Here is a 27,987-nt window from a genome sequence, read left to right as displayed (position 1 = left end):
CTTTGAACGTGCCGTTTAACCGTTTTAGTCAAAAATTATTTAATAAAAAGTCTAGATGTGGGTGAACAGATGTGATACATACACATACTCCCTCCGTTTTTTTTTTAAGCTAGAGTTATTATTTTCGTCCGTTCTTTTTTATAAGCTTGAGTTTCATTTTTGGAAATCTCTTACAATTCAATAATATATCTTTACTCACTAATGTCCCTACTCATTCTTACTTTATTATTTCTCACTCTTTCAATGGTCTCACTCCCTCTCACTCCACTTTACTTTTCAATAAAATAATAATCTTATCTACTCCACTAATATCTTATTTTATTAAACCTCCTAAAATTCTGCGCAAACTCATCTCCAACTTAAAAAAAAAGGAGTACAAGAATACTGCGTTTTTAATTTATTACGCGTGAAATACAAATACCAAACAAGACCATAACACGATTTTTCTGCACATAGAGCAATAAACCTTTTCTAATTTACTTTTTCCCCAATAAACTCCACCAAATAACTTAATATAGTAATTCTTATTCTTCTTATGATTATGACATTTTTATTTTTGTAAAATGAAGACAATAATTATCATTCACCCAACCTGTAAGTTCATACTGAAATATACTTGTATGAAGTACACCGTAAAAGCAAAATTAAAGGAAAATGAGCAAGAAAATAGTGAAAAATTTAGTTTTATTTTAGAAAAAAATTATAATAAGTGAGAAATTTATCCACTAATAGACAAAGACATTTTTTTTTTCAATATTAAAAAATTATTTTTAATTTTCAATTTTAATTTTAATTTACAGTTGTAAGAGCAATATTAGAGCATGTGAAGAGTCTACATGGTAGGAGTTCGTGGGCAACTGGGCAATGACCATGGTGTAGTGGTGGCGTTGTTAAACATCTGCTCGCACAATTTCTGCTGCAACACTCCCTTTTCCTGTCACTTCATCTTCTTCATTCTACCAAATTTCCTGTAACTTCCTTCTTCATTTCGCTACAAAATTTAACATTTTTATCATTTTAAGCTCAAAATTCTCCAAAACTCTGTCATCTTCTTTTTGCCATTTTTAGTAATCAAGGTTTAATCACCCCATTTCCAGAAATTTAAACCCCACTTTTATGCTTTCTCTCTCTTCATCTGGGTTCTCACTTTCATTTTTAAGGTAATATTCTACTTTCATTCTTTGTTTATCAACTATTATGATGATTTTTTTGTTGTTAGTGTAAATTTCTTAGTTGGGTTTGTTTTAATCTTCTATTTTTCTTGTTTTTTTGGGATGTTTTTGAGTTTGATCTTTTATTTTCTTTGTTTATTTTGGAAATTTCTTACTGGGTGACTTTATTATGCTCTATATTGTTGGAATCAGGGGTTTTCCTCTGTTTTTTGGGTATATGTTTACTGTATATGATCTAGATGACAATTCTGTATGATATTTGAAATTTTTTTGTTGGGTTTTTGTGTTTAGAGCAAGAAATTATGGTATTTTGGGAAGATTTTTTTTATTTCATCTGCAAAAATGGCCATTTCTTCAACATTATTTTCCGTTTTAGTGAGAGAAACTCATCAAGTTCTAGAGAGAGAAATTGAGTACGTACATCCACCATTCTATAACCTAGCTTTACTCTATACAAGTTTGTTGTCAAGGTGATTTTTTATTTTTCTATTCCTGATTTTCGACATGAATTTTGAATGTTGGAAGAAGCTAGTATTAAATAATGTTGTTGGTTTCCCATAGTTTGTTGGTTCAGATTTTGCCATTTTCAAAGTTGTGAAAAGCTAAGATTCGTTTAATTTGTTAGTTTGTACTAGTATGGAATTGTTGTGTGTCATACTCAATTACTCATCTAGCATGATGGCTAAATTTACGATAAAATCACGAGTCAATAGGTGCTACTCAATTACTCATAGAAAGATGCATTGGCATAGCTGGGAGTCTTTGTGTAAACCGAAGTCAATGGGTGGTATGGGATTTAGGGTCTTAAAATATTCAACAGGCTCTTCTAGCAAAGCAACTTTGGAGGCTCTATAATAATCCGAATCCCCTACTTCATGCTATCCTTAAAGCTCGATATTTCAAAAATAGCTCAGTGTTAGAAGCATATAGAGGTTATAATCTGAGCTACTCATGGAGGAGCTTGTGGGGGGCGAAGTCTTTGCTGTTAGAGGGAATGAAATGGAGAGTTGGTAATGGCTCTAACATTAAGGTCTGGCTGGATTCTTGGTTACCTGGGAACGTCATACCGCCTCATACTTCCTCCTTTGACCCTGATCTTCGTTTTTCTGACTGCATTGATCACCAGTGTGGGGAATGGCGACTGGATATTCTGCAGACCCTTTTTTCTCCTGATGTTTGTGCTTTAATTCTACAGATTCCTTTGTCTATTAACATGCCAGCAGATGTGTGTTATTGGTGGCCTAATAAGGAGGGGGTGTATAGTGTAAAGTCTGCCTATTGGCTTGGTAATAGTGGGCCTCACAGGAGCAGGATGCTTCGAATGTGGTGGGTAATGAAGTGTGGCGTGTGGTGTGGAGCCTGGATGGGCCTCCCAAGCTTAGTCACTTTGTGTGGAAAGCTTGCAAAGGGAGCCTAGCTGTTAAAGGGGAGCTTTTTAGACGTCACATTGCTGCTGATCCAATTTGCTCTGGATGCAGTGTGACTGCTGAGTCTATTTCCCACGCTCTCTTCTGCTGTGCAGGTGTTCAGAATGTCTGGGGATACTTTAATTGTGATGAAATTATATCTGATTCTCCCCTTGACGCCCCTTTCCATGAATGGCTGCTTTGGATGGCTAATAAGGTAGACAGAGTAGAGCTCCGACGGATCTTGACTATTGCCTGGGCGATATGGTTTTGCAGAAACAAAAGAGTGTACGAGAATGTAGCTGCAGATCTGTTTTCATGTGGTACGGGGTATATTAAATTGGTGCAGGACTATCGCAACTATGCTGGGAAAGTTTTTAAGGCTCCAACGTGCATTATTTCTGCTGCCACTTCAAGATGGGTGAAACCTGTTGCAGGGGTTACTAAAATTAATGTGGATGCTCATGTGGGGTTGGGGGCTAGTGGTGGATTCGGCGTGGTTGCTAGGGACAGTCAAGGTCAAATTTTATGGGCTGCAACGAAGAAGATCCCAGCAAATTGGGCAGTTGAAGATGCGGAGGCATGCAGCAGCTATTAGGTTCGGATGCTTGATGGCAAAACGCATGGGCATCCTCGAATCTGGGTGGAAAGCAATGCCCTGTCAGTGACGAGCAGATTAAACAGCAATGCCAGGGGTTTCTCTCCTTCGTGCCTTTTATATGATGATGTTGTTAGGTTTTCCAAGTAATTCTAAAACAAGAACTACTATAACAATTGTGGGAACAAAACCTAACTATGTATAATTGATAATGAATTATACAAAATCCAAATACAATTCAATGTATTACAACCAAACACCAAATTATCAAAGTAATACAGAAAAACACAATGAAAACACTAGTTGTGAAAGATATTTTACTTGCCTCTACTCCAAGCTATTACATCCAACATGAACATGAGAAAACCGGTGACCACTTGAGTCTCAATCCTTGACACACTGACTTAGGCGTATGAATACATTCCTAAAGAGTTTAATTTCCCCCACAACGGTGCTTGGGTTTGATCCGGAAATACTCTTTGAGATACAAAAGTCAGCCCAATTGTTCTTTGCACTAAGAAACAAATTGATGATAAACAATTCACAAGAAAGACTAAAATCAAGAAGATTTCTCACAAAAGATTGCAAGTTTTTTGAGAGAAAATGGAGAATTTTTTTTTAGGGAGAATTTCAGAGAGAAGTTCTGTATATCTTTTCTTTTATTTCAAAAAACATCTTCTATATCAATAGAAGCAACCGACGTATAAAACCGCAAAACGGCAAGAAGCGCGGGCGCGTGCGAAGAGGCGCGGGCGCGCCACCAGCTCGCGCGGGCGCGCCACCTTCTTTGCCTAAAATCTTCGAATTTCCAGAAAGTTAGCGCGGTTTAGGCGCGGGTCGCGCCATGCCATGGCGCGGGCGCGTCAACCGGAGGCGCGGGCGCGCCTCCAAACTTTCCCAGAATTTCCAGAAACTCATCGCGGTTTATGCGCGGTTTTGTCGCGGGTCGCGCCTAACTGGCGCGAGCGCGTTTCAGAAGCGCGAGCGCTCCTCCGACACTCTAAATTATCAACAATCCTCCCCCATTTAGAGTGTCTTCTTTATCCATTCTCCAAATCTATCATTTAGCCACATCTTATGCATCAATGTTAATGTCCCTTCGGATTGAATTAACACCTAGTACAACACACTTAACGATGATCATATCCCATGATTTCCATATGGATTGAATCACACGGATATATCCAACCATTCGAAGGTGAAGCACACATAAGATAAATCGAATCATTCATCACTTGACACTTTTAAACAGCCATGTGTCCGTATCTTTCATAAGTTCATCGAGGTCTATATGTCCTTTTAGACTTATTGAAGCGGCTAAACTTCGAACTTATATAGGTAGGTTCTCATATACGTAATTGTGCCCTTGTGACAAGACACTTACATTTAGAGCTTCTCAACTCTAAACCTTTGAGAACTTTTAATTGACGCTACCTCATACATCACAAGTACCATAGCAATATGGATCATTAAACATTGTTAACAAACATCAAAATTGCAATTCAATCACATTGAATCTAAGACTTGATGTTTCTTCAAGTGTTAGATTGGGTTTCACAAATTTGTGTTTTTGGACATAAACCCATTCCATTCATAGCAAATATGATGGAATGTCTTGGCATTGCTTTTGTAAAGCAATCCGCCAAATTCATCTTTGTTGGAACATAGTCAAGACTTATGACCCCATCATTGATAAGCTCTTTCACTAGGCTATGCCTTAGTGAAATATGCCGAGACTTACCATTGTACATTTGACTATAAGCCTTTATCAACGCCGAATTGGAATCACAATGGATTGCCACCGGTGGCATTGGCTTTGGCAATAAAGGCAACTCTATCATGAGATTCCTCAACCACTCAGCTTCTTTACTAGCTGATGCAAGAGCTATAAACTCTGCTGCCATAGTGGAATCAGCGATGCAAGTTTGTTTCTTGGAAGACCATGAAATGGTACCTCCTCCAAACATAAATACCCAACCACTCACAGAAGAGTCATCCTCTTTGTAAGTGATCCAACTTGCATCCGAATACCCTTCTAAAACCGAAGGAAATCCACTATAAGCTAGACCATAGTCTAATGTACCCTTAAGGTACCTTAAGACCCTCCGAATTGCAAACCAATGCTGTGCACCCGGGTTACCAGTAAATCTACTAAGTTTCCCAACAGCCAATGCAATATCCGACCTTGTACTAGTCATGGCATACATCAAGGATCCAATTATCCTTGAATACTCTAATTGGGAAATTGTTTTCCCCGAATTCTTAACCAATTTCACATTTGGTTCCATGGGGGTATTAACGGGACACTTATCAAACATGTTAAACCGTTTGATCATCTTCTCAACATAGTGAGATTGACTTAAAATAAGTCTACCATTGTCCCGAATAATCTTGATGCCCAATATGACATCCGCCTCCCCCAAATCCTTCATCTGAAAAGATGAGGATAAGAATTCCTTGGTCAATTCTACTTGTTGTAGACTTGTACAAAAAATAAGCATATCATCAACATATAGACAAATAATGACACCATGACCTTTGTCATCAAATTTGCTATATATACACTTATCTGCTTGATTCACTTTGAATCCAAAAGACAAAATTGTGTCATCAAATTTCCGATGCCACTGCTTAGGTGCTTGTTTAAGTCCATACAAAGACTTAACCAATTTACACACCTTATCCTCTTGTCCTTCCAAAACAAACCCTTCGGGTTGTTTCATATACACTTCTTCCTCTAGATCTCCATAAAGGAATGCCGTCTTGACATCCATTTGATGAATCACTAGATTATATACCGAAGCCATTGCAATCAACAACCTTATGGAGGTAATTCTTGCAACCGGTGCATAGGTATCGAAATAATCAACACCATGCTTTTGCCTAAAGCCTTGGATAACCAATCTGGCTTTAAATTTCACTATGGAGCCATCCGGTCTCCTTTTTCTAGTGAAAATCCACTTGCAACCAAGAGGTTTGCAACTGGGAGGTAAATCCTCTAAGACCCAGGTATTATTACCTATGATGGAATCCATCTCATCATTTATAGCTTCTTTCCAAAATGCTCTATCTTGAGAACATATGGCCTCGCTATAACTCTTTGGATCACTATCCACATTAAAACAATATGGAGTAGTAGAACTAAGGACATCCCTAGACCCTTCGACTAAATAAATTATAAAGTCATCAAGAGGGTTCCTAGGTTTTCTTTCCCTAGTACTTCTCCTAACTTGAGAAGTTTCAACATTTTCATTTTCAAATGTTTCTTCATGAGGTTCAAGTTGATCATTCAACTCTACTATCTCCCTATCATTGGCACTGATTTGTAGATCTTTCGGTCTACTCATTGATGAAAACCGATTTTCATCAAATATTGCATCTCTTGACTCAATAACTTTATGAGTCGATATATAATCATTGTGTTCTATTACATAGAACCTATAGGTTTTGCTATGCTCAGCATAACCTATAAAGATGCAATCCAAGCCCCTTTCACCGAGCTTTCTTTTCTTGTTGCCAGGCACTCTTACGATTGCCCTACAACCCCAAGATACTTCAAGTTTGGTTTTCTTTTGTACCAAAAGTTCATAAGGAGTAGATTGTTTTCCCTTAGTGGGAACTCGGTTAAGAATGTGACAAGCTGTCAACATAGCTTCACCCCAGAACCCTTCACTCAAACCTGAGTAAGACAATATAGAATTAACCATTTCTTCGAGAGTTCTGTTTTTCCTTTCAGCTACACCATTTGATTGTGGTGCATAACCAGCTGTAGTCTCATGAATTATACCCAAAGATTGGAAATAAACTGGATCATAGTATTCCCCTCCCTTATCAGTTCTTATTCTCTTAATTAATGATTCTACTTGCAGTTCTACTTCCTTTTTATAAATATCAAACTTATTTAAAGATTCATCTTTGGAGTGTAAAAGATACACATAACAAAACCTAGAATAATCATCTATAAACGTTATCATGTATCTTTTATTCCCCAAAGAAGGAGTACTATGAAAATCACACAAGTCACTATGAATTAGTTCTAAAATATTAGAACTTCTTTCAACACTTTTAAAAGGTGTTCTAGTGATCTTGTTCAACATGCAAGTAGGACATTTATTAGGAGAAATATCACAAGAAGGTATAAGTTCTTGTTTTGACATGAAAAGCATTTTATTGTAATTCACATGTCCTAATCTAGAATGCCACAAATCAAACAAATTTAAATTAACATGATTATCACTTGCATCAACATTCATACAAACGTCATCAAATCCATACATGTCTTTCAAAGAAAGCTTAAATAATCCATTACATAAATAACAACGACCTATGAAATTTGTTCCTCTAGTAATTATACACCTATTAGCTTCAAACACTAATTTATAGCCAAGACTATTCAGGGAAGGCCCCGATACAAGATTCCGACTAAATATCCGGAGCATACAACACATCCCTAAGAATGATTGCATTCCCCGAACTAAACATTAGTTCTACTTGTCCTCTACCAAGGACCTTGATGGTTGAATTGTTTCCCATAAAGAGATCTTCTCCATCACCAACCTTGTGAAAGGTTTTGAACCAATGCCTCATCTTGCATACATGCCTTGAAGCCCCCGAATCAATCCACCATGAGTCATCATCCTGCACCATAAAAATGTTAGGATCCGTTGCATTTAAATCCAAACCGGAATTAAATTCAACCTCATGAATTGGATTACCTTTGGTGGGTTGGTCCTTGCTAGTGCTAGCATGACCCTCTTTGGCCTTTTCCATCCTTTTCTTAAAGGAAAAACAGTCCTTCTTGCGGTGACCAACTTTACCGCATTCCCAACAAGCAAATTTGTTATTGTTTGCTTGCTTCTTGGACTTTCCCTTGAAAGAGGTATTATTCTTCCTCTTTCCACTAGTGGAAGCACTAGTTTTTCCTTCCTCTACCAAATTAATGGTAGATGAACTAGGATTCCCATCCTTAGCACTTTCCATGGCTCTTATCCCTTCTTCAACTTGAAGATGGGTGGCCAACTCGGACAAAGACATGTCCTCTTTCTTGTGTTTAAGCTCATGCTTAACACTTTTCCAACTAGCAGGCAACTTGTCAATTATACTTGAAACAACAAACAATTCATCCATAGAAATACCATGTTGTTTCAAGTTCCCATAGATTCGTTGTAATTCATGAAATTGGTCCATTATGGACCGACCATCAACAAACTTGAAATTATTAAAATTACTTACTAAAAACTTCTTACTTGAAGCATCTTCAGCCATATATTTGCCTTCTAAAGACTCCCAAAGCTCCTTAGCCGACTCCACATTTTGATACACATCAAAAAGATCATCTTCCATACCATTCAAAATATGATCACGACAAATAAAGTCATCGTTGTCCCATTTTGACATTTCCCGAACATTTTCCAAGGATTCTTTCTCATGTTCACTAGGCCTTGGAGTACTAATAACATAGGCTACTTTCAAAGATGTAAGAAGAAAGTACATCTTCTTCTTCCATCTCCGAAACTCCACACCGTCAAACTTCTTGAGTTTGACAAAATTTGTGGTCAAATCTTTCACACTAGACATGCTTGCTAAGTTTTAAACTCTTTAGATTGTAAGGTTTTCCAAGTAATTCTAAAACAAGAACTACTATAACAATTGTGGGAACAAAACCTAACTATGTATAATTGATAATGAATTATACAAAATCCAAATACAATTCAATGTATTACAACCAAACACCAAATTATCAAAGTAATACAGAAAAACACAATGAAAACACTAGTTGTGAAAGATATTTTACTTGCCTCTACTCCAAGCTATTACATCCAACATGAACATGAGAAAACCGGTGACCACTTGAGTCTCAATCCTTGACACACTGACTTAGGCGTATGAATACATTCCTAAAGAGTTTAATTTCCCCCACAACGGTGCTTGGGTTTGATCCGGAAATACTCTTTGAGATACAAAAGTCAGCCCAATTGTTCTTTGCACTAAGAAACAAATTGATGATAAACAATTCACAAGAAAGACTAAAATCAAGAAGATTTCTCACAAAAGATTGCAAGTTTTTTGAGAGAAAATGGAGAATTTTTTTTTAGGGAGAATTTCAGAGAGAAGTTCTGTATATCTTTTCTTTTATTTCAAAAAACATCTTCTATATCAATAGAAGCAACCGACGTATAAAACCGCAAAACGACAAGAAGCGCGGGCGCGTGCGAAGAGGCGCGGGCGTGCCACCACAGAAGCGCGGGCGCGCCACCTTCTTTGCCTAAAATCTTCGAATTTCCATAAAGTTAGCGCGGTTTAGGCGCGGGTCGCGCCATGCCATGGCGCGGGCGCGTCAACCGGAGGCGCGGGCGCGCCTCCAAACTTTCCCAGAATTTCCAGAAACTCATCGCGGTTTATGCGCGGTTTTGTCGCGGGTCGCGCCTAACTGGCGCAAGCGCGTTTCAGAAGCGCGAGCGCTCCTCCGACACTCTAAATTATCAACAGATGTTGGTTTATTAGCAAAGTCTTTTAATGATTATAGTATTTCTCATGTTCGTAGAGCAGGCAACACGGTTGCCCATCTTGTAGCAAGATGGGATACCCGTGGATGTGTGGAACTTGTATGTGTTAACTTTTTCCCGCAAAGCATTTTAGCTTTAGCGGAGCTCGATTTGGAATAAATGCCTGCTAACGTTTTCCCTCATAAAAAGATGCTACTCATGTTAATTTGAGGTAAAATCACATGCTGATAGTGTAGTATATCGATAGTATGAAGGACTGATAATATATCTGTCTTCATACTCTTAAATGTATAAATCTGATTGAAGCTTATGTATAAATTTGCGTGTTGTTCTATTTCGTGTAAGAATTGTTACTCCTTTGTAGCTTCAATGGAAGCAAGTAGCTGTTGTATTGTTTCTTATATTGTTGTTTGCTCAAATTTTATTTCTTCAATTGGGATATTGGTTTCTGTGTTTGGAGGTTACTGAAATGATTTCTTTATTAGGTAGTGTGTTGATTAGTGGTTTCTGACTTTCTTCTAGGTGACCAAGCTATGTCACAACTCGTGGAGGAAAACCAGAAAACTTTCAAATGGGGAATCAAGATTGTAACAGATGATTCAGAAATTAAGTCTTACAAGTCTTTTACATATCAAGGTGTTCAATATTTTCTTCAAGACTGTGTTTACCTATATCGGGAAGGTGCAAAAGACACCGATATAGGTAAACTGGTAAAGATGTGGGAGTCAAAAACAGGAGCAAAGAGAGGGAAAGTTATCTGGTTTTTCCGCCCAGTAGATGTTTGTAACTTCTTACGAGAGTATGAGCCTTCTTGGAATGAGCTGTTTTTGGCTTCTGGTGAGGGCAGAGGAGTTTCAAACATAATCCCTCTGGTAACTTCTCTACCTTCTTGAGCTCTTGTTCACTTTCCTAACAATAACTTCTCCCTGCTAGAACTGTCTGTGAATATGGATAGTTACATGGTTGAAATGTTTCAAAAGAAATTATGAATATTATCTTAGTTTTATCTCCATTATGTTTCAGGAAGCTATTGTTGGGAAATGCAATGTTGCATGTACTGCAAAGGATAGAAGGAACACTCTTCTATCTAAATCAGATTTGGCAAAGGCTAACTACTACGTTTCCCACATCTTTGATGTCGGAGATCTAAGGATATCAGATAAGTTTCCTGATATCATTGACAAGATAAAAGGTTAGTGTAATCTGTATGGTTTTTTTGTGTCTTAGTTGGATTACATGTACTATAGAAAAATCTTGGTAATACGTGTCTACTTGGCTTCATAAAGTCATTGGAAGCCTCCTTGGGCTTTTTTTTCTCATGGTCTGTTGACATTGAAGTGAAACTTTCTTGATAAAGACCGACTTAGGTATAATGCAAACACTGCAATAATGGCATCAATGGGAAGTCTAACTTGTTAAGGTTGTGTTTGTTTAAAATGTGAAGTTGCTTACTTAGGAGGGTAATGATTTTTTCACTGTGTTTGCTTGAGTGCAAGAATATATGAGTTAGAGTAGCAAGGACTATTACTAGAAGAGCGCTTCTTCCTAATTTATTGTATGGATTTTTCTTTCTAGGACCATAGGGATTTTCTTCAACAAGCCATACAAGATATTTTGGTAGAAGATTCGCTCATCTACGTTTAGATAAAAGGTTTAGTAACCTAGTAACTTAATGGTTAGTCAAGCTTAAAGAGGCTAGAAGCACTACAAGTAGGAGTTGTAGGACGAGGCTCATTTGCTCTTAACTTCTCACAGTTGTATTCCAATTTCCAGCAACAAAGTTTTCCTTTGCACTTCCAAAACTTTTTTATCCAACTCTATTCTTTTGCCCTATGATGGCCTAGAAGAAATTTGTAAATTTGACCTACTCTTATTGTGAAATTGAGTGACTCCAGTCTGTGACTATTAACCAAAAAAAAAGTCTGCGACTGAACCCAATGTAACCAACACATGATGATGGGCTTTGAATAAATTGGCCTTTTTCTAAGTGGAATATTGCAAATTAATTTACAGCATATGCTCTTAGGCACATTGTCACCTTATAATTTGCTTATCATAGAGCTAACTTTTCTGTGTTTTGAAATTTGAATTTGTTATTTATTTTTGTTTTTATAGGAGTACTATATAATATGAAATGAGAATACATTATATTGGAAGTCTGATATAGACCTCTTGCTACTGGTGGGATTTATTGTTGTTGTGAGCATGAGGCAATCTGCTACATCTGACTTAAGTGACATAGTAAATCATGCTGAAACAAATCATTGAAACTATATAATCCCTGCTCTCTTAATTATAATTTCTTTTGGCCAAGATGCCATCTTAGTACTCAGAACTATGAACACGATATTTTGTGATAATGTTTCATGTTAAGTATTCTCTTTCTATTTAGATCTAAATCAGCAACTATATCTTCATATGTCTGCAGTGGAACGTTTGTTCAATTGGAGTCAAAATAATCCCAAAGGAAATTTAGAATGCAGGACTGGTCTCTCTGCTGGTGCACAGTTGAAAGGTACTTGTTGAATAGACATACATTTTCCACTTTTTATAATTTTGGTAAAAAGTTATTTGTATTAATATATATATGCCTCCTATGTTTGCTTGTGATATGCTTAGTTGCAGAAAAACCTACAAACACTGCTGAAAAGCCTACAAAGATCGAAATTTTGCATGCATCTGAGAATTTTGAGAATCGAGATAAGCCCAAAGCAAATGTAGAATGCAGGAATGATCCTAGTGCTAATGCACTATTGAAAGGTGGTTGAAAAGACTAATGTACTTTCTATTTTTTTTTTGTTTATAAAAAGTTTGGTATATACTACCTCCATTCCTAAATGATTTTTTTACATCTTCCTCATAAGTTCGTTTCTTAAAGTTCTTTACACTTGTACTTTATTCCATTTATGGCAAGGACACTTAAACTTTTTGCCTTCTTTGGCCCGCCACAATACCCACATACAAAATTTAATATAAGATTTGACCTACTTACATTGTTGAGAAATTATAAAATCACTCCTTTCCCCACCTGTACACTCTTCCTTACTTCCTCAATTACTCTCAAAATAGTAAGTGCCTAGGACATACGGGAACGGAGGTAGTAGTTGAGTAATTCATATATACACCTGGGTGAAACTTGCACCCAAGGGTATTCTTTGCTCAGTTAATCATCGAATGAGCAAAACTTAACTTTGGGTGCACTTTGCACACAGGTGCATATTTATTAGTTGTTTGTATTAATTTTTATTTATCTCATCTGTTTTTTTGCTTGGCATTAGTTAAAGAAAAACCTACATACACTGCAGAAAACCATATAAAGGCAGAAGTTCTGAGTATACATGAGAATTTGGAGCATCACACTTTAGAAGCTCCACCTTTGAAGAAGAGGAAAATTCTACCAGTGGCAGGTACTACTTGCAGTCTACTCTATTCTGTTCATATATGCTTGGTGGGCAAGATAATATCTGCATTTACATTGTTTATATTTCAGAGACAGATCCTCCCTCACCATCTCAGGATACCCGAAGATGGTTCTTCACGTTGGTAAGTTCTGCTACATAACGTTGTTGAGCATGCTTACTTTCTGGACGCTAAGGGTTCAGTAGAATTATGCGTTAATGCAGTAAATCTTATAGATTTGTGGGATTGGGAATAGGCTGTTATGTTCCTTTTATATTTTTTGTTGATGTCTCTGTTGATGTTGGTTGTGATAATTTTTGTGCCTTTATTGTGTTACCAACTTTCAGTTATTTCAAATTGAATTGGCCTTCATTTTGTAGTAATCCTTTGCTTTAATTCTCTTGATAGCTTGTGGGTTTGAGGGACTGGAAAAGTTATCTGGTCAACTATTATAAAACATCTCGCAAAAATGATGCATTTTTGAGTATTTCTTTTGCTATATAATTGCAGCCGTGGGAAGATAAAGTAAAGGAGGCTCATGAGCAAGGAACTCTCGTCCACTTGTATAACTTGGATCTGTCTCATACTGCATTAGACGTACAGGTACTGAATACAGTATAATTTAATTATTACCCGTGTTTTTTCCTTGCAATGTTGATTCTTGTTCTTTTCATATGCATGATTTCTTAATATATCTGCATATTTATTCCACTCAACTACTATTGTAATTCATCAAAAATTTCTCATGCTAGAGCACCTATTTTCCCCTTGCGTAAAGATAGTAAGTAATGGTAGTAAGTGACTGCTGTCTGTGTCTCTTCTTTGGTGCTTGGGTTTTTACTCCCATAGGAACGCCATGTCCTCTATTTGTTTTGTTTTTCCTTTCATACTTCCCTTTGGTTCATAATAATTGGAGCTTAAATTATGAGTATTAAATTATACATAGTCTTTCCTTTAATTTAATCAATTATGATTCTCTGCACACCAAGTCTAGAATATTTGAGGGGGGGGGGGGGGGATTAGATTTTGTTAGTCTATTATTGTCTATCTCCTAGTCTTCATACCAAGTCTAGAATATTGGGGAGGGGGAGGGGGGGGGGGGGGGAAGGTTAGATTTTGTCAGCCTGTTAGTGTCTATCTCCTAGTCTTCATATTTACTCCCTCTGTCCCCAATATTTTGCCCCAATTTCCCTTTTAGTCTGTCCCTTTAATTTTGCCCCATTCTATTTTGGACATATGGGTCCACATTTCTACTCTCACAACCACCCATTAACCCCACCATTTTTCTCTCTCATCACTTTTTTCCAACCAAAACTTAATAAAGTAACATTATACTATGGGGCAAAATATAAGGGACGGAGGGAGTACTTAATATCAATGTCATAAACTAGTAGCTTAAATAATATTCAAATTATCAATAGTCAAGGTGGTGGAGTCTTATTTAGTATGCATACAATTCTATATAATTGGCTAGAGGTTATGAAACTGTCATTAACAAAGAATGTCAGTAATAATAGAAACTTGTTGAGATTCAGAGGGGTAATGTAGTATCTATGTTTTTGCATCTGTATTGGTACCACTTAAGGCATCTAAATCCCCTCTCTCTCATTCATTGTGTGAGAAGATGCTTGGGAAAAAGAGAGAAATTGGTAATGGGGTTATATATGTCTCTTTGATTTGGTAATCTACATGCCTGTGAGGGCACACAGCACTGAAAAGCCACCTTAACCACCTCACACTCCCAAAACCCACAACACCAAACCCAAAACTAGCGCTTACCCAACCTGAAATTGACTCCACCATAGTGAAAAAATCACTTCATCCAACATGAACCACCCTATACAATCGGAAAATTTCCCAACCATCCGAAAAAACCACCTAAGCAACTAGAACTAGAAGATTTATTCAAAAAAGGGAGAGAGAAAAGTAAGGAGGGGCAGGGGCAGTGACTTTGGCGGTAGTGGAGGAAGTAAGGGGCAATAGTGGTTGTTTTCTGATTTAAGGTGGCGGTGGTAGTTGTTGAAGGGAAGGGAAATGGATGTTGGATGATTCCCTTTCTTAACTATCTAAATCTAACTTATCTAAGGGTTTTTGTTTCTATTCTCCTTCTTTCCCTTTCTTAAGCTCATTCCCTTTCCCCTTTGTTAACCCAAACGCCCCTAAAGTTCTTTTGGACTGTTTTAATATTTGAAGGCTCAAGGCTTTTATCTTTTGTTAAATGATGGGACTAAGATCTTCATTTTGTTTTGTACTTCTGTGGTATGATGGTTCTTTGTCTTTCAGCTCTCACCCTCTTCCCTTTCAAAGCGTGCCACACATTTTCTTACTATTTAAGTAGTAAACCTAATTAGAGAGAACATAGGGTAGCTTGCTTGGTCCGTTATCTGCTTCCTTGCTTCATGATAGGTGTATGATTATACCACCTCTAACACTAGCAAAGAGTTGAATTGTGGACTAAACCCCACGGGGCGTAACCCCTAGCAAGGAATCAGACGTTAAAAAGGGCACAAATTCTTAAAATGCTACAAATCAATCAATCAAAGCCTTAATCCCATAAGTGGGGTCGGTTACATGAACCAAATTTGATTAGTAGCCTTAGTTAAAATGTTACAAAGAGTCTGTATATTAGTTGTGATCCTAATGCCATGTTTTGTAGCCTTAGTTGTAGCCCAATCACTATGATCTTGATGTCATTCACTTCTTTGATTGCTTAGGAAATGATTTCAAAGGCTTTTAAGGTTAAGGCTCATGCAAAAGTCATTCCACGCAGACATTCTTTTGATGTATATGGTACGTTCTTAATTTGAAATCTTTGGTTTTTAGCATGAAATTAGTAAACAATATCTGAAGCTATAGTTTGTACTTGCAGGGCATGCATTGGTTATATTTGAATCGAAGGATGATGCAGATCTCGTCATGTGTTTGTTAAAAGATAGGTGTCTTGTAGTCGGGGAAGGAAGGTATCTTAACATGTTTTCCCCCCCTTCTTCTTCTTGGTCATCTTAGTAGAGGTGGATGAACTGCAAGGTTTAAACTTTGGACTTGAAGTGATTGGATGATAATCACTTTTCTCATGGCTTTCCTCGAACCTATCACTAAGACACTAACTGATTCACACTTGATACAACCCAAACCAGAAGCTTACTTCTCATGATCCTGATAACCTAACACGCTGATATCTGAAGTATTTGAATGTGACATATTCTCTTCCCGCCTCATACGATCTTCCTTGGCAACTTCCTTATAGTGTCTTCTACTACTTGAATTATCACAAATGACCCCGGCTTTGAGTGGTGATAGGTAATATGTTTTCCTTGAGAAACTAGGTAAACTTTCTTTGGAATAATCATAAATGAACCCTGCCTTCTTTGGTTCTGAAACCGATACTTGGGTTCTGCTAGATCAAAATTTTCCTTAGCACACGAACTCCTAAGATCTCTTCGCACCAAGAGAGGTTATTCTCGAATTAATCCCTTGTTCTTGGATAGAGGGAAATCACTCTGTACAGGACTCACTTTGTAGTTATAATGTTATATCTTGCTTCTAATTTATTTATTTATTTATTTTAAATTTCTAATTATTCTTATTCCAGGCCTCTCGTTGCTTGCAAAGCCACTTTTAATGAACCTGATATGACTCTGAATTTTCCTGGCCATCTCATCATGGATTCACTGAAGCACAAATTTAACGTTAACAAGGCATTCTTATCTACCATTCTAATTCTACATACATCACACCTTTTATTTGCTCTTAATATGTGAATGATTCTTTATTTTTTTTTGGTCCTTGTAGAGAAAGGCTGTGTTTGCTTCCCACTGTGCACAGGCAAATACAATTGAACATGAGATGGCAATGCAATGGCGCATGCTTCAAAATAAATCAGATCTCTGGTGGGAAGCTTTATATAAGGTGCCACTTTTCCCACTGTATCTTCTTTTTGTAGAAATGTGAGTGTGGTGTAGCTTGTGTGGACATGTGGTGGAAGGTTCCCGCATACCCATATCGGCTATTGCATGTTTAAACCATACCAGATACCACTCCCATCATCCATTTGGCCATAGGACAATTATTTAACTAGCTGTACCCTTTGCACACTATCTGTCTCAAATACCTTGTTATTCCAACACTTCATTTCACTACAAGTCTCAGTAGAGCAGTGTCGGATACTTGGCACTCAGAAATGGGTGCTTTGGTATGGTAGTAACACTTTTATTTTGGACCGGTTCCGTGCATATTTCTCATATTATTGCTGTTTCTGACAAGTCGTGTCAGACACTTGTTGAGTCTGTGTAACATAGTCAGTACCAATCATCAACTTCAGTCACCTACTTCACACACTCATAAACATTATTATAGTGTAATTCAAAGTGTAACAATGCCAATGTCAAAAGCAAAATCAGGCTGTAAGATAAATATGTTTATTTATAAAAAAAACAAAGAGGAGAAGATAAAGTTGGTGCAGTATTTTCTTTTGGGGTAATTGAATATATTGAGTAGTTCTACTTACTACTCACTCTATCCACAAATAAAAGTCTCCTAAGGTTTTTTGGCTCAAAGATATAAAATTTAAACATGGAGGGGGTAAGGCTTTATATAGATAATGTAAAAGAAAATTATTAAATTGATGGTGTAGTGTAAAAGAAAGATAAACCTTTTTTTTTTTTCAAAGACTCGCATCACTTGATAAAATTAGGGTGAATATGCCATGTATAGTAACTTGACTTATTTGTGGACATTCAAAATATAGTATTATATGAATATGATTTTGATTTGTAGACAGAGGGAGTATAACTTGATTACACCGGGTGGGTGACAGGTTTGAGGTGGGTATATGGGGCAGGGTGGGCGGGTATAGGGTGAATAGCTCTTAATTTATGCCTGGTCCATGGCCAATGGCTGGGTATAAATTTCATCTCCTTTATATACGTCACTAACCAATGAACTCCCGCCCTTAGTGGTTGCTGTCTCTCCTGCCGTTTCCCTGGTAACATGTGACATTGCAATCTTGCATTGAAGTGTGGTAGGAGTATAGGAGTCCAAAGTTGTTCATTCTTTTATTTTCAAAAGGCAAAGTTTTGATTTTTATCATTGAGACAGGGACAAGCAAAAGAGTTTTCACACTGTCAGAACCAGATAATGAAGCATCGAACAGATGAACTTAATACATCGGCAGTAGAGGTAACTGTTGCACATGAATCGTCTGATGTACCTAATAGAACAGAAGTAGAGAGACCTTCGGCGCCCAAATCAGATGAACCTAATAGAACAGCTGTAGAAGTTACTTCTGGACCTGAATCTCCTGTTGAGAGGCCTCAAAGTGCATCACATCCGACTTTGTTGTGATTTTTATGGTAAGCATTCTATGAATCAAAAAATTCTCTTGCTAAACACTTACTGTCACATTTACTGAAGTGCCTTGCTTGTTCTACCTTTGAATAATTATTTAGGTTGGGCAATTGAAGAGTTTTGTGTACAGAAGGATTCAGATTGAGCTAACTGCTACTGTGTGCTTGATATGTTTTTGGATGTTGAGCACGATATATTTAGCAAGTCGCCATTTGAAGAATTTGCGGGTTGCACCCCTTGGATCCAATCATAGTTTCTCAAATAGAACATATGAAGCTGTCTAAATCCTTTTTGCTACAAATTTGAACAATTACTATTTCTGAGGCAATGTAAATAACTTCCTTCTTGAAAACACAATTATAAATTTTTCCTTCGATCGTAATTATAGATTCTCCCTTAAAATTTCTGTAATGATCTATGTGTCATACTTTAATTATTGGGCTATTAAATGACCATTCTGTACTTGAATTTTGCAATGATCAGCTTTTGATCTCCAAAATTTCGTTTCATTCATGGTAAAAAAAAAAAAAAAAAAAAGTCGTTTCATTTGTTACCTCTGCTAAGATTACTGTCATATATGCAGAAATATATTAATAGAAATGGAGTAGAAGAAAGCTTTACTGGAACATGATTACTGTTATACTTGAATCAGGGCGATCGATACAAGAATTGATTCTCTAATTATTTTGAACATGGTTTAACACACCAATAAAAGACCCAAAACTTGCAGCATTAACAGTACTAAAAAATTCAGATCAAAATAAAGACCAAAAACTTACAGCATTAATTGGTAAATGAAGATTGAAGAATTCATACTATTATATTATCATAATAGCCCTAATCAATTTGGGCGCAAATTAATCCTAGTACAATTTTTCTAAGATAAAAATTAAGAAATCCTCATTGAATTAATGAACACGCGAATAATAAAACCCTAGGGATCGGATCATCAAAGGGTCTTCCCAATGCCTAGGGCTTTAATACATCAATTAGAACAACCCATTTTAACAATCCACAATACTTAAACAAACATTAACCAACAAAATTAACCCTTAATTAATGTACTACACTTGCCAATTGAACAGAATCAACCACATAATCAACTGATGTCCTGCTTCTTTTCACTTCTGTCTGAACACAAGCTATAGTACTATCTCTCGACCTCTTTTTGCTACACACAGCATCACCCCTTTTATCTCCACAACCCGAAACCGAGCTAATCAAAACCGCTTCGAGCACATCCCTCACGTCCCTCGAACCATAGTCCCGAGACCAACCATTGTTGATCACAAAACTATCATCATAAAACAAAGTATGAACCAACATCAAAACCCGAAAAACCCTCGCAAGTTCCGTGTCCACTACTTCTTGATCATCAAACCCTTCCTTAATTGGAAAGTAATTATACCCGCCAATTTTCAAAAGATTTCTCTTACAAGATTCCTCCCAAATTTTCTCCGTATCATCCACTATTACAACAACTTGTTCATGTGATAACACAACATTATCAAACCCCTTTCGCCTCTCCTTTACACAATCCTCCCTCACAACAATCGAACAATTACTCGGAAACCCGGCTTTAGACACAAGCAACTCGTGCACTTGTTGCGCGTAATACCGACTTCCCATGGTGTATATCGACAACTCGAACATCGAGCTAACCAACGTAATAAATTCACGTACACCCGGCCTTAACTTCACCACACAATTACCACCGCAAATCTTATAAACATTATCCTCAATTGAGTTCGAGTTCGTGTTCGAGTCAATAGTTTCCTTCTCCGTAGACGTGAGTTTGTGCAACATTCTCGAGTGGACTAGGGTGTGGTCTAAGTCAAGGATTAAGTGAAGTTTCTTCGAGTTTAACAAGCATTGGAGATTATTGTCTGGAATACGATTAATCTCACTTTTTGTTATTGATGAATTCATTGTAATTTTTTTGGAAAGATGAAATCTTTAGAATTGTTTTAGGAAAGACGAAGGAAATAATTTTTTAGGTTTTGGATACCTTTAAAGAGGGAGTCCAATATACATAAAGATTATATACGACATATTACAGGAAAGCTAATGTTTTGATTAACAAAAATCTATCTAGAAAATACTTTCCATATTTCTATCCCTAGTCCATCTATGCCGCCTTTAATTTTATTATTATATTAAAAACAACATATCAGCCAATCTTTCCTTACTCATTAGCTTGTAATTTAGATCTTACACGGTTTAATTTGTTGCACCGTGTTTTTACTAGAGATAAATAGATAAATTATTTCTTTGATATTCAAATTGCAAAAATAAAATTCTAAATTGTACTAGCATTTATTTTTGTGAATGTTAGAGAGAGAATATGCAGTTTTACGAGTAACTTTTTAAGGTTGTGATATTATTATCTTATAGAGAGAAAATATATCATTTTAGAAATTAACTAGGTTAGAATCCGTGCGATATACGATTTATATAAAAATTATGCACCTTGTACAAATAAAAAAAAGTAATTTTAAAATTTTAGATTTTCATCAAATTATGAAATAGTATCAGTTCAACGTCATCTAATATATATTTTAATGTAGGAGGTTATTTGGCCTGGAAAAAAAAAAGTATGTAGGAGGTATTTTATTAGTATTATATTTAAAATTCCTAGAGATTGATAGGTTTTAGTTGTAATGTGGAAGCTTCTAACATTTAAATTTCAAAATTGTTAAATATGATAGCTCTAAAAAAAATACAAAAATGACATCATCCTGGCATTTAGGCGGGAAATTTTTTATTAAGGAAGTGACATATAGGCAGTGGTGACGTCAGTATATTCTGTTTTAGTAATAGTAATAGATGTGGAGTAAATTTTATCGTTACAAAGAATATGATATAACTGACAAATTCGTTAAAAAATTAAATATTAGAAGGGTAATTGATACTCTCTCAATTTCATATTGTTCTTCTTATTTAGAATCTTTTTATAAGACAAAATTGATTGAAAATAAGAATTGAAGAACAGTATAAAGCGAGGAAGATATTTAGCAGCTATCACCTAAAATTTTGTACCCAAGCAAGGGTTTGAACTATTTTGTAATAGGTTGGAAGGAGTATTTTTTTTTTTTTTTTTTTTTTGAATAGTGGTTGGAAGGAGTAGATAATAGATAATATTTGATAGTGAACGACATGTCAAAGGTTTACTTAAGTATAAGCTCACTTTTAAAATACAATACATTTCATAATATTTGATAGTGAACGACATGTCAAAGCTTTACTTAAGTATAACTATATAAGCTCACTTTTAAAATGAGGGGTGAAAGTTCGGATTTCGGTTTAGATTATAGGCCAAACCGAATTAATTCTGTTTTGGAATTTTGAAACCGAATCCAAATCGAATTTGGATTTAGTCCAATCCAATCCAAGCCGTATTAATTCGGTTTTTCAAAATTGAATCTATACTGAACCGAAATTTTTGGACATGTGTTTTTGGGTTTAATTTTTGGGCGTGAACATATATTACTTATCGCAATAAACAAAAGCTTAGCACAAATTTTCAAATTATAATTGACAACATTAGTAAGCATAATCCTAAGCATTATGGCCCAAATTCGATTTCTATTCGGTTTTCGGTTTTTTAAAATCCAAAATCGAATCCAAATCATAATTCCATATTTTTTAGTTTTTTCAATCCCAACCAATCCAAATTAAAAAAAATTCAAACCGAATTGTTAATTCGGTTTGGCCTGGTTTAATTCGGTTTTAATCCGTATTACTACACTTCCTTTACTCTTTTAATTGTCCCGTACACACATTGATTTTTATTTTGATTTAAAATTTCAATTGACTTTTTTTTTTTTTTTTTTTTTTTGACAAACGACTTTTATTTTGCATCATATATACCACATGTATAAATGTACTTACATTAAACAACATTTTTCTACCTATACAAAAATAGATGTTATCATATATTTCATAGACTTCGTATAGATACTTAAAAATGTATTGGGTTTGGTTTCAATGTGAAGTATATTCTAAAATATTAACTTTCTATATATACTAAGTTTCACACAAACATAATTAGAGATTTTTTTTTAATAGAAAATAAAAAAACACACACACACACATCTTATTTACAGTAGGGGTTAAAACCTCCCAGCCACATTACAATGCATTGTATGTCTTTAAGAATGCGACCAAACTCTAAATGAGGAGCAAGACCCTTCATTAAATGTTGTCCTTCTCGAGCACAAATCTTTGAAACCCCGCTTCCATGAATGTGCACAAAGCATGTCTCACCGCAGTAGCTTCACATTGGCGATAGCTTCACCATCACACAAGACATAATATAATTAGAGATTTTACTATTAAGAAATAATTAGAATATTTCTTATGTTATGGGCTATCATAAAAGTGAAGGTTAATGAATAACATATTATACATACACCTTGCTTGTTTCAGTGAAATTTATTGAATCTTTTCTTTCTAATATGCAACACTTGCTATGTCACTACAAACCTAAACAATAATCCAACTTATTTCCTAATTAATTTCCTTAAACACAAACAATATTTAATGACATACCAAGAATCTACCGATCTTCCTTGTGACCCGATTCAAAATAGTTAACGGTCTCCTCATAACACTTTTGAGCACATCTCGCACATCTCTATGAATTATGGACTTTCCTTAAAACACTCAAAACCCTAGTTAACTCTTTGTCCATTGTTTTTCCTTCTTTTTTGCTAGGAAAATAAAAATAAGGTTCAATTTTTATTAGATTTTTATGACCAGAATTCTTCTAAACTTTTTTTCTATCATCAACAATCAAAACAACCCTTTCATGTGATAACACATTGTCTAAACCCTTTCGTTCCGCCTTTAAGCAATCCTCCTTAGCAATCACGTACGAAAACATCGAGGAACCAGCGTCCTTAGAATCAAGTATTTCACGCATAGCTTGTCCGTAGCTTCGCTCTCCTCCCGTATAGATAGACAAATCAAACACGGAACTTAGCTTCCCTAAGGAATTCACGAACACCCGGCCTTAACTTCACTATAAAGCTACCATTAAATATTTCGTACACATCGTCCATGTTTTTACAGGATTGTATCTCCTCAGACTTGAATGTCACTATCTCTCTTGCATGAACTAGTGTGTGATCTAAATCAAGAAGTAAATGGAGCTTCTTACAGGTGTAAAGGGATCGTAAATTGTCGTCTCGAAGACGTTCGACCTCTTCAGGTGTACTCTAAAATTCTTTTAAGAAGGTAAAACTAAAGAAATTTTAGGTTTGGGGGTGTTTATATAAAGCGATTTGAGTTCTATTAGGAATAGGACGCACAATAGAATAGATAATATTTTCATAATATTAACAAATTTAGGTAGAATGTATACTTTACATATTAGATAATATTTTCATAATATTAACAAATTAGCTAGAATGTATACTTTACATATTTGTATTTATCCTTATTGGAGAAGATATCAATTAATGGAGTAAATTGATATATTTTCCTTAATAATATCTTTGACTTGTATCATTGTAATCTTTCTAATTAGTTAGGCATATATTTCTTGCTAGCTGTAAATAATATCCCCTCATAAGGATATTATTATTTTCCTTAATTAGTTTATTCCTTGCACATATTTAGACTATAGCTTGTAATATATACAGTCGACGTTACTTTTGAATACAATCACCACTCATTTCTTCTTATATGGTATCAGAGCAGGAAGATACAAAACCATGGTTAAAACCATACAAATCTCATAAATTAGATCCAAAATCAAGAGCTTGCATATTTATTGGGTACTCAAAAACACAAAGTGCACATCATTGTTTAGATCCTATCACTAATCGTGTTTTTACATCCCGCCATGTTGGATTTATTGAGAATGAGTTTCCCCGCTCTCAGCTTATGAAAAACCCCTCACCTACTACCACTCCAAGTCCAGACTCTTGGTGTTCAATCTCGTTGCCTATTCTACAAAATCCCATTCGCATGCCAATGCATGATCATCAAGACTCTTATGGCTCAAGTCCAATAACACTAACTCCATCTAATTCCACTCATACCAACTCCCATCCTACACATGTCTCTAGCCCACTTGATACTACCCAACACCTCACCCATTACTCCAAATAGCCCCACGTCTTCTACCCACTCTATGACTCAAGCCCAACCCACTACCCACACCGCAACTACCATCTAACCCAGAACCCTCACTTATAACTACTCTGCAAAATTCACCTCTACCTCTTTCTCCTACTCCTACTCCTGACACAAACTCAAATACCCAAATAACCACTCAACCAACCCATGAGATCATCACGAGATCCAAAAACAACATTTTTAAACCAAATAAAAAGTACGTAAACAACACCTCTGTTCAATCTAAGCCGGAGGTACCCAAAACAGTGAAACAAGCTTTACAAGACCCTTTATGGAGGAGGAACTTGCTTCTCTTCATAATCTTGGTAGTGTAAGTGGGTTTTCCGCATAAAATATAAAAAAGATGGTTCGATTGAATGGTACAAAGCTCGTTTGGTTGCCAAGGGTTTTCAACAACGCCCTGGCATTGATTGTACCCCACGGGCTTGGTACACTGAGTTAGCAAATTATTTGATCGGTAGAGGGTTCAAACGATGTGTTTGGGATACATCATTATTTATCCTTCATCATGCTACTACACCTATATATCTTATTGTGTATGTAGATCACATTATTGTAATTGGGCCCAATTCTATTAATTTAAATATGTTTTGTTAAGCCTTATGTATATGTATAGCTAATGGGCCAATGTGATAAGCCATAATCTCTCTTAGGTTGTATATATATACGTGCTAATACAGTAATACAAATTATGGAAAATTAATTCGTGACATGGTATCAGAGCCTCTTCGATTCTAAACCCTAAAACACTAATTTGTTTTTCTATTCTTCTCTACTCTACTGCTTAATCAACAATGGGTGACGACGGAAAGATTGATCCTTCTTCCCCTTTCTACCTTGGCTCAGGCGATGAAACTTGATTACTCACGTAATCTTGAAGGGTGATGATTACTTAGCATGGTCTAGGGCAATTACTTTGTCATTGAAATCTAAACGAAAATTCGGCTTTGTTGATGGCACCAACTCCAAGCCGACTGAGAAAAAAAAAATGCTCGACTGGGAAACAATCAATTCCATGTTGGTGTCGTGGGTTTTGCGGGCTGTGGATCCGAAACTCGCTGCATCAATTCCCTATTTTGAAGAGGTGAAGAAGCTTTGGGATTGAGAAGTGTTTTTGCGAAGCAAGCGGACCTAGGCTTCAACAATTGAGGGCTGCTATCACTAATTGTAAGCAATCAAAGAATATGTCTATTGAGGATTATTACACTACATTAATGGGGTATTTTGATGATCTCCTTCGATTGAAGCCGCCTCATGGTTGCGAGTGTGGTAATTGCTCTTGTAACTTGGCTGCAAAGTACGAATTGGATAGGGAGAAGGAGAAATTGCATCAGTTTTGGATCGGTATTGATGACGAGAAATATGCAGTGGTGCGCACCATTCTTCTCCCTCAACAACCCCCTGCTACTCTTGATCGTGCCTACCAGGCTCTGCTTCAAGAGGAACAATCATGCACTATTGCTGAAACAAAGTCTCAGAAGGATGAAGCCCATGTCTTTACGCTACCCCCTGATTGATGGTCTTCTCAATCCACATATCGAGTGGATAAATCGCAACTTTATTATATTGCTCGCACTGTAAGCGCTCGGGTCACGAAAATTCAGGCTGTTTTATTCTTCATGGATATCCTCCATGGTGGCTCGAAAAATACAGCAAAAAAAGGGGGGGCTAATTCTTTTGGACAGTCGAGTTCCTCGGCTGTGCTTGCCCCTGGCAGCAGGTTAGCTAAACAGCCCCCTGCTGGTGCGGCTGATTCTTCCAGGCCTTCTGTGCGAGCCAATGCTGTGGCCTGCTATAGTGGCGATGCTCCTTCGTCAGACACTCTTATGGCCCTGTCAGAATTACAACCAGAGCACGTTCGTATCTTATTGAATATGGCTAATACTCGTCAGCAAGACCGGATGAGTGGTGAGTTTTGTTCCTTGTCTTGGATTGTTGATACCGGCGCCTCTCATCATGTAACCGGTGATGGGTCTTGTTTACTAGATGTGCAATCGATCTTACCTTGCCCCGTTGGTCTTCCGGACGGTGCTCAAGCCTTGGCAACGAAGGAGGGTCGAGTGTATTTGGCCGATGGCATTATTCTTGAGCATGTTCTATTTGTTCCGAAATTAAATTGCAATTTAATTTCGGTTTCTAAAATGATTGATGATTCACACTGTTTTGTCTAATTCACTGACTCTTTATGTGCTATACATGACCAACACTCGGGGAGCCTGATTGGAGGCGGTGAACGAATAGATGGACTCTACTATTTTCGGCGAATTCCCAAAGTATGTGCAATGACGGATCCAGAAGTTTCTTTATTCGAGGTATGGCATCGTCGTATGGGTCATCCGTCAAATAAGATTGTCAAGTTAGTTCCTGCTATTAGTGCTGGTTCTGGTAGCAAATTTTTGAATAAAGCATGTGATATTTGTCCACAAGCAAAACAAACTCGGGATAGTTTTCCCAATAGTGACAGTAGGGCTAGTCGTATTTTTGAAATGATACATTGTGATTTGTGGGGTCATATAAGACGCCGTCTACTTGTGGTGCTCACTATTTTTTTACTATTGTTGATGATTTTTCAAGAGGTGTTTGGGTTTATTTGTTGAATGATAAAACTGAAGTTTATTCTTCTTTTCTTTCATTTTTTGCTATGGTTAAATGTCAATTTGATGTTACTGTCAAATGTGTGCGGAGTGATAATGGTACGGAATTCAAACACTTGCTTCCGCATTTTAATGACAATGGAATTCTCTTGTGTTGGTAAACCTCAAAAAAATGGTCGGGTAGAACGTAAACATTAACATATATTAAATGTGAGTCGTGCCTTGATGTTTCAAGGTAATCTACCGATGGGTTTTTGGGGAGAATGTGTTCTTGGGGCGGTCTATTTGATTAATCGTACTCCTTCTAGTGTACTAGCCAACAAAACACCATATGAATTTTTTTTTGGCAAATAACCTAATTTTGATGCTTTGAGAGTGTTTGGTTGTCTTTGTTTTGCCCATAATCAAAAAGCTAAAGGCGACAAATTTGCTCCTAGAAGTAGGAAGTGTGTGTTTGTGGGATATCCTCATGGTAAAAAGGGTTGGAAGATGTATGATTTGGAAACAGGTGATATTTTTGTATCGTGTGATGTCAAATTCATTGAGAATGAATTTCCATTTGTGAGTAATGGTGAAGTAGTAAACACTAATGTGGATGTTGTGTCTCATGATAATGTTGGGGTTGATGTTGATTTCTTGGATGACTTAGAACAAATTTTAGAGGTGGGTGAGGCCTCTCTTAACCACGACGACATTCTCCACCATTCTCCCGTCCCTACCACTGCTACTCCTCATGCTACTGCTACTGCTGCGTCATCTGCTACTGCTACTGCTACTACCTCGGAGGCTAGTGGCAGCCAGGACGCGCCCACCCTGCGGAGT

General features: G+C 36.6%; 3 protein-coding genes across 5 annotated transcripts; 2 read left to right on the top strand and 1 right to left on the bottom strand.

Annotated features, from left to right (window-relative positions):
• The first annotated feature begins 817 nt into the window (after positions 1 to 817).
• LOC110698708 (protein ANTI-SILENCING 1-like) lies at positions 818 to 18,894 on the top strand. 3 transcript variants are annotated; one of them, XM_021876217.1, is made up of 14 exons: positions 818 to 1,160; positions 10,205 to 10,554; positions 10,706 to 10,874; positions 12,111 to 12,197; positions 12,308 to 12,442; positions 12,961 to 13,089; positions 13,173 to 13,225; positions 13,592 to 13,684; positions 15,796 to 15,871; positions 15,951 to 16,041; positions 16,674 to 16,779; positions 16,874 to 16,990; positions 18,179 to 18,432; positions 18,529 to 18,894. In XM_021876217.1, the coding sequence occupies exons 2-13, from the start codon at positions 10,216 to 10,218 to the stop codon at positions 18,422 to 18,424; spliced, it is 1,641 nt and encodes a 546-aa protein (XP_021731909.1). In that variant the 5' UTR covers positions 818 to 1,160; positions 10,205 to 10,215; the 3' UTR covers positions 18,425 to 18,432; positions 18,529 to 18,894. The 3 variants fall into 3 exon arrangements, with proteins under 3 accessions (XP_021731909.1, XP_021731908.1, XP_021731910.1); XM_021876216.1 differs by having other exon boundaries at positions 819 to 1,160; positions 12,302 to 12,442; positions 18,529 to 18,892; XM_021876218.1 differs by having other exon boundaries at positions 820 to 1,160; positions 12,302 to 12,442; positions 12,988 to 13,089; positions 18,529 to 18,889.
• On the top strand, positions 2,167 to 3,176 carry LOC110698830. Its single transcript, XM_021876347.1, has 2 exons — positions 2,167 to 2,346; positions 2,466 to 3,176. The coding sequence occupies exons 1-2, from the start codon at positions 2,167 to 2,169 to the stop codon at positions 3,174 to 3,176; spliced, it is 891 nt and encodes a 296-aa protein (XP_021732039.1).
• A 589-nt stretch (positions 18,895 to 19,483) lies between the features above and the next one.
• On the bottom strand, positions 19,484 to 20,356 carry LOC110698829 (RNA polymerase II C-terminal domain phosphatase-like 4). Its single transcript, XM_021876346.1, has one exon. The coding sequence runs from the start codon at positions 20,354 to 20,356 to the stop codon at positions 19,484 to 19,486; it is 873 nt and encodes a 290-aa protein (XP_021732038.1).
• Between the last annotated feature and the right edge of the window lie 7,631 nt (positions 20,357 to 27,987).

The sequence above is a fragment of the Chenopodium quinoa genome, unplaced genomic scaffold, assembly GCF_001683475.1.
Source record: "Chenopodium quinoa cultivar QQ74 unplaced genomic scaffold, ASM168347v1, whole genome shotgun sequence".
Lineage (NCBI taxonomy): Eukaryota > Viridiplantae > Streptophyta > Magnoliopsida > Caryophyllales > Amaranthaceae > Chenopodium > Chenopodium quinoa.
This window is presented reverse-complemented; position numbering and strand designations above follow the sequence as displayed.

What these genes read in the sequence shown, in the direction of transcription:
- LOC110698830 (XM_021876347.1), top strand. Translation starts at nt 2,167, where the DNA reads ATGAAATGGAGAGTTGGTAATGGCTCTAACATTAAGGTCTGGCTGGAT. An exon ending in AGACCCTTTTTTCTCCTGAT is followed by an intron (nt 2,347 to 2,465) that starts GTTTGTGCTTTA and finishes GCTTGGTAATAG; the next exon opens with TGGGCCTCACAGGAGCAGGA.
- LOC110698708 (XM_021876216.1), top strand. Translation starts at nt 10,216, where the DNA reads ATGTCACAACTCGTGGAGGAAAACCAGAAAACTTTCAAATGGGGAATC. An exon ending in TTTCAAACATAATCCCTCTG is followed by an intron (nt 10,555 to 10,705) that starts GTAACTTCTCTA and finishes ATTATGTTTCAG; the next exon opens with GAAGCTATTGTTGGGAAATG. An exon ending in ACAAATTTAACGTTAACAAG is followed by an intron (nt 16,780 to 16,873) that starts GCATTCTTATCT and finishes TGGTCCTTGTAG; the next exon opens with AGAAAGGCTGTGTTTGCTTC.
- LOC110698829 (XM_021876346.1), bottom strand. Translation starts at nt 20,356, where the DNA reads ATGAATTCATCAATAACAAAAAGTGAGATTAATCGTATTCCAGACAAT.